The following is a 7,153-nucleotide window of genomic DNA, read 5'->3' on the forward strand; positions in this document are numbered from 1 at the left end:
AATGAGGAGGATATGCCTTCTGCTGTCTATTACTCACATTTCTAATTTCATTCCACAATTCACTCTCAACGAGTTAGTGCGATCAAGAATTCCAAGGTATAAATATGGATACATTTTTATAGACAAGTAGCTCTCTCCATCTCTTATTTGCTAAGCATTATTGCGTTCCATCATTACCATTTTATATAGAATGCCTTTTTTAGTATATACGACCAAAAATTCTTCATATGCTTTGCGAAGTCAAATTAAACATACCAGTCATTAGTTGGGTGAAAAAAATCAGTAAATCGGGCTGGTCCAAAAAGGTTTTGTATATGTGCAGCAATAATACATGAATATGACTATAAACACTGTATTACTGCACATTGTATTAAAAGTGGTTTGATATACAGCAGAGAGATTTAACACAAAATTTGGTCTATTCAATGGTCTTAGGGAGTGTCCTTTAATTACGTAATGTAAAAATCGGACTTTTCATAACCCCTTTCTCACTTTGTAATGGACTTATAACTGTTTCAATAATTACATAACACTGCCATCAACAACAAAATTTAACAAAATGCTTTATCATCTAAGAAGGCATTTAAATGGAGGATTTAGACTTCTTTCTGTTTACTTTTAAGAGAAAAAAACAAAATACTACTTTAAAATATTTGGGGAAAGCCAGGCAAACTTTTTGAACAAATTTAAGCAATTAATAGTTAAGATTTAATAGTTGCACAATACAACACCATAACCTTCCCACTCTACCCCAAAACAGTACACACACCGTTGTGGGGTAGAGTGTACAGTACTGCAAATAAAAACCCTAGAGTGTTATGTAATTTAGGGACGGCCCCCTAAACACAGCTAGAAGTTGAGATCTTTCACTCTATCCACTAATCCCTCAGGATAGGTTACTAAAAGCTCTTAGACTAGAAATAGAGTTTCTGACCACAGTGTCTTCTCGGACCTATGGATAAAATGTATGTCCTATTTTCTTGATCGGAGCAACAGGTCAATCTCAGCAGTGACAACAAAAATATACTTCACAGAAACCAGAATTTCCCCTACACGTTCAAAATCAGAAATATATTGTGCGAATCACCTGACTTCACAAGGCTCATTACGGAAAACAATGAGAGAAGATAACTCTTAGTGTAAGTTAGTACCAGATTTAATTATTTAGGTTACAATTATAAAAAATAAAATAATAATAAATAACATGATAGTAAAAATTAAAAACTGTTGTTGTTTATTAAATTTGTACCCGCATATTTTTATTTTTGCTTAGAACTGAATTAGCTTACTTGGTCGTTTCAAGTAGCTTATAATCCACTAATACATAGACTTTATATAAATGTATTTCAATTTATATTGATTACAACATTGTAAAACAAATTTGATTTAAATTTGTATCTAGTCTTAATTGTGATAGTATCATTTTTTTTCTTGACAAATTTTTGTTTCACTTAACAATGGTAAATATAGGAAAGAAAATATTGTTACCTTCAAAAACCCTCCATCATCAAAAACTTATGCAAAACAACTAATAGTCTTAGTTAATTATTTTAGATAAGAATCTAAATACAATACTTACCAACATCTAAAGTGGTGGTTCTGTCATTTATATGGCAGCTAACTGATTCATTCAGAAATTTCCTTGCCATTGTAGGTTGAGGAGGTCTAGAGTTCACATCAGAAACATTTATTCTGAGATTTTTAATGGAGATCATTACCCCTGATGGATCTCTAAAGGACGCTGAAAACAGAAACATGAATTCTCATGTTTAGTGAGTGATTACATTTTTTTTTTCAATGTACTACCTGTTATAAGCAATCATAAATTGGTGTTTTATTTTCAAAATGTATACAGAAACAAATTAAAAAAGTTGAAACTTTAACTAGAATTTAAAATACAGCAAGGTGAACACATTCTTTATTTTTCATGCATGATCAAGAAGGGTATTATATTAAAAAACAACTTGTCACATTCAACTATTAGAAAACATTTCATTCAGCAGTCTATAGCTCTCTCGCTCCTTACATACATAATAATCCCAATAACGTTACCTAAATATAAGCTGTTGTGTTAGAAAACATTTTATTCAGCAGTCTATAGCTCTCTCGCTCCTTACATACATAATAATCCCAATAACGTTACCTAAATATAAGCTGTTGTGTTAGAAAACATTTTATTCAGCAGTCTATAGCTCTCTCGCTCCTTACATACATAATAATCCCAATAACGTTACCTAAATATAAGCTGTTGTGTTAGAAAACATTTTATTCAGCAGTCTATAGCTCTCTCGCTCCTTACATACATAATAATCCCAATAACGTTACCTAAATATAAGCTGTTGTGTTAGAAAACATTTTATTCAGCAGTCTATAGCTCTCTCGCTCCTTACATACATAATAATCCCAATAACGTTACCTAAATATAAGCTGTTGTGTTAGAAAACATTTTATTCAGCAGTCTATAGCTCTCTCGCTCCTTACATACATAATAATCCCAATAACGTTACCTAAATATAAGCTGTTGTGTTAGAAAACATTTTATTCAGCAGTCTATAGCTCTCTCGCTCCTTACATACATAATAATCCCAATAACGTTACCTAAATATAAGCTGTTGTGTTAGAAAACATTTTATTCAACAGTTTACCAATGTACAGAATAATCTCAATAATGTTATCCAAAGCTAAGCTGTGGTGTTAGAAAACATTTTATTCAGCAGTCTACCAATTACAAAATAATTTCAATAATGCTATCCAAAGCTAAGCTGTGGTGTTAAAAAAATATTTTATTCTGTAGCCTAAAAAACTTTCTCCTGATGTATAGAACAATCACAATAATGCTATCTGAACATAAGTGATAGACCTTTTGTGTCTCTGATGGTTTGTTTTAAGAATAACAAGCCAGGAAAAATGTAATCTAAGACAAAAATTATTGTTTACAATTTTTAACATAATTCTGATAACCTCCCATTTTGATATCCATTAAATCCAACTTGATTGACAATAGATTTATTTCTTATGAAAGATTCCTCTACAAATTTCAAGAAAAACCAGTTTTGTACTAATACAATTATTAGAATGTCTCTCTGGTCCTAGACTGTAATGAATGAGATCTTTCATTTCACTATTTTCTCTAGATATGTTATAACTTCAAGTTTTTTTAATTTGAACCTGTTAATATTTAGTGATAATCAATTTGTGTTATCCCAAATTTCACTTAATTTTAACTATAGCTTTGCATTTTTTATTTATCATCAATTAATTATGTTTTTAATATTCAATTATTTCAATTTGCCCTATCACTTATGCACACTCATTCCTTTAATATTAATCAAATATTTTATTTATGCCATAATATTAATTAAATAATTCAATTTAATTAATTTGTCTAAATTCAAAATTGATCTCAAATTCCCCTTACTTTCATATATTACTGTGATTTAGTACTGTAATAACTATTTAGCTAGTACCACCTCAAGTGTTGTGTACCACTAGCAACACTGTAATATTTCTGTTTCTTCAACAGATATTTTCTTTAAAAGTAGCTGAAGAAGATTGTGTTAAAACTTTTCCTGCATATGAATGTTGAGTTTAGCTCCACTTCATCTTTGCTTAGTGAGCATCTGAAATATCATACTCTCACAAACTGAAGTCCAGGAATCTGAAGTCCACATCTGTCTGAAGGGATCTACAAAGACGTTCAAAACAAACTCTTTGCTATGTTTTCATATCACAGACACCCAGACTATAAAAGAAATCTGTCTGGTTTACTTAAAAAAATTGAGTGTGCTCTAGATGAAAAGGTGTTTTCATTGTCTCATCAGTTGCATAATTGCTTAAAAAATATGCAATATTCACTGAGCATGCATAAAGGTAATCTGCCATCAGCAAAGATTATACTTTTTTCAAGAGGCTTTTCATTAAGTGCCCTCTAAGAACATTCTACTGTATGTTTATATCATGCAGAGCAAAGAAGAGAGTAAATTTGTAATATGGTTAATGGGGAGTATAATAATCTGGATAATGCCTGGGAAGACTGTAACATTACAGTATTTTTTCCACATACACTAACTATTTGTTATAATTGTTCCTTTCTTTCCTTGGTTCGAAATGAGTGCTGGAATGGAGCTTCTCTTTTGTTTGTACATCTTGATAATCAATCTATGAATATTAAGAAAAAAAACATCCACCTATAATAATTAAAAAATAAGTGTCACCTAATGACAATCAATACTGTATTAATAATAAATAGGCTGCTACAGTACAGTAAGCAACCACCACCAATATTGAATCAGGATACCAAATTAATAATTAGAAATATCTACTATTGAATACACAAACATTCTAATTATAGTTATTTACAATTAATATTTGCCGGTTCTTGATAAATTAATATAAAAGTATTAAATAACAATAGTGTTTCAAATTAATTCAAACAAACTATATCATTTTTTTTGGTATTTGAGTAGTGGCTACAAGTAAAACAGCGATATTAACACCATGACTTTTGTGATGTGTCTGACAAAGATAGCCTTGCTATCAAAAGGCCTCACAAAAATAAAAGTATTAAATATTGGTTTTATGTTCTAATGTTATTAAGTTAAAATGAATATCAATGATTCAATTGTAGTGGTGGCTACTTATTTTACTGCAGCTGAAGAAAGTTAATACTGTATTGGCTTACAACATAGGTCTATTGACTTAATTCACAAAAATAGAGTAAACAATACAAATATTAGAAATGGCTACTTATCTCTTCAATTAAAATCAGTCAAAGGGGTATATAATATACTACATACCTCCTGATATCATATAATTTTAACAAAGCTAAAGTCTTATCTTGATTGTTTAATTATATAATATATAATTAATTACTAATAGTTCCTTAAAACAATAATATTAATAATTACTTTAACTGGGTAAAATTATACCAACCCTCAGAGTTAAGTTTGCAAAATGGCTGAATCATTTCAGTAAATGATAAATTGTTTTTCTTGCATATTTGATCAACTAAAGGACTACACATCACAGCCACTAAAGGAGAAAATGAACTTTGAATGAAGTCCTGGTATGACATTTTAAAGTGAGACATTGTAGAACCTTGATTTACAGCACCTTAGTTAAATGTAGTAAACCAATTAGAATGTCACCATTGTTGTTTAGAACTTATTAACAACTTAATGAAACTATTGCATTATTGAAAGAAACACTGCAGATTAACACCTATGATTTTAAATCAAAAAGTTATACAGAAATACAACATGATGACGATAAAGACTCGCCCACAAAACTTGATGATGCTACTACTCTACTACAACTAGCAAATTAGACAGAACAGCTGTATCAGGCACAAGAACGAAATAAAACAAACTTTGCTCAGCTGCGAACCGAATTGCATTAGGACTGTGAACCATAGAGAAAATAATGTTAAGAACATAAATCGAAGGAAACGGTAGAACCTAGGCCAGAGTTTCGTTAACGCTGGCTCCTGGACAACATTATAGATTATTTAGCAACAAAAGAACCTATTCAAACCTATTCACGACTCTCTAAAAACGAATCTATAAAAATAAACAGCTATTGATAATATTGATATACGTGCTAATTATATGTATTAATAACATTCTTCCAATTCTAAAAAGTTATGCTACCTAAAATTAATATGTTACTTTTAATTCGGTTAAAACTTTATTTATAGCTTATTTGGCTTATTTGGTTATTCATTAAAGTGTGTTATTTTGTAGAAAAAAATTGATTTGATCTCATCAATATAACTTAAAAAATTGATATCCTTCTGTATAATGCTAGCTAGCCTACATACTTTTTCCACCAATGAAATTATTTTTATAATGAATGGTCTACTTAATATTATTACGTTAACTCTTTATGATTTTTTAAAGTTGAATATTTGTCTTAACACATTTTATGCCTTTGATTAATAAGTGAGCTATCCCAAATGTAGCTTTTTGGGAAATGTTGAACTTAGTATGTTAACAGAATCATCCTCTGATATAGGTTTTAAACATGTTCAAAGACTTACTTCTAGTCAGAAACGAGCTCGTATTTTTTCCCCTGTAACACGCACACAAGGCCTCCGACAGATATCAATCAATTTAGCAAATACGTGTTTGGTATATATATATATATTGTGTTTATTCTGTTTGGCTGGCTTATATCTATACTCCCTCCTCTCGATGTTTCCTCTTGGTGGCAAGTAGACGCAGCAGGCTCCCTAAATGCGGGATTTGTTGTTAGATTGTTTAAGATAGTAACATACCGGATAGAGGTGTGTGAATCTGCCACTTGTAATAATTAGCTGCAACTGCATTAATAGTGAGTTATGAGAAATGATAGGTTCTTAGCAGTAATATTAGTGAGCCTGATCAAGTGGAAACAATCACATCAGATTCAATGAAACAGTGTGAATCTATCTGTTGTATTTAATAAATTTGAGTTGAGTGTTAAAAAGAAATATTATTGTACTGAGTAAATATAGTACCTGTATAAAAATCTACTGAGCCCACCAAGTCCTTTGAGAGTAAGAAAAGATTAATCTCCGCAGACCTCAACATATGCAGGACAACTGTTTACTGAATTATTTCTTAAATTTAAATGTAAGGGCAATTCTCGTAAAATTAAAGCCACAAGGTTTGGTAATTAACAAAAAAAAAAACAAAGAGTTGAAGCTTTCCGTGAACCGTTAAAGCAGTTTGAAAGTTAACCGGGATTTTAGAGTAATAATAACTAGCTATGGTTTACAGCTGTTCCAGTAAGCCCGCAAACAAAGGACCAAAGTTCAATGCTAAATGAACATTTCGAACTCCCGTCTCTAAGAAAGCGATAGTATTCCAATCAAACGTAAAGACATTTTTCAATGTATTTTGGTGGGGTAGCTCATAAGGAATTTGTATGTTCAGGAACTTTCAACGCTGTTTTATACAAAGGAGTCCTTGTTCGATCCAATAAATGGAAACTACTGGATAACTCGCTGGTAGTTCTAGCACGACAACAAACACTTCAGCTCGCATCTCTTTCATTGTGATACCATGCCTGGTCCGTATATGAGCTGTTACTTTGAAAGCCTGCACATCATCTTTGTGAACCTGACAAACTTTAGACTATCAAAAATCTCAAAAAATGTCTGTAGTTGCCATTT

General features: G+C 30.9%; 1 protein-coding gene across 2 annotated transcripts in view; it reads right to left on the minus strand.

The window, feature by feature from the left end:
* The window catches only part of LOC124355071 (trafficking protein particle complex subunit 8), a 30,655-nt gene extending 25,327 nt beyond the window's left edge, over positions 1-5,328 (minus strand). Inside the window, exons 1-2 of one of the 2 annotated variants that reach the window (XM_046805999.1) lie at positions 4,933-5,328; positions 1,580-1,741 (exon numbers count right to left, since the gene is read on the minus strand). In XM_046805999.1, coding sequence (XP_046661955.1) covers positions 1,580-1,741; positions 4,933-5,089 — 319 coding nt within the window. In that variant the 5' untranslated portion in view covers positions 5,090-5,328. The remainder of the gene's footprint in view (positions 1-1,579; positions 1,742-4,932) is intronic. The other variant, XM_046805998.1, reaches the window with a different exon arrangement.
* Positions 5,329-7,153: the final 1,825 nt, after the last annotated feature.

Source organism: Homalodisca vitripennis, chromosome 2 (assembly GCF_021130785.1).
Source record: "Homalodisca vitripennis isolate AUS2020 chromosome 2, UT_GWSS_2.1, whole genome shotgun sequence".
Lineage (NCBI taxonomy): Eukaryota > Metazoa > Arthropoda > Insecta > Hemiptera > Cicadellidae > Homalodisca > Homalodisca vitripennis.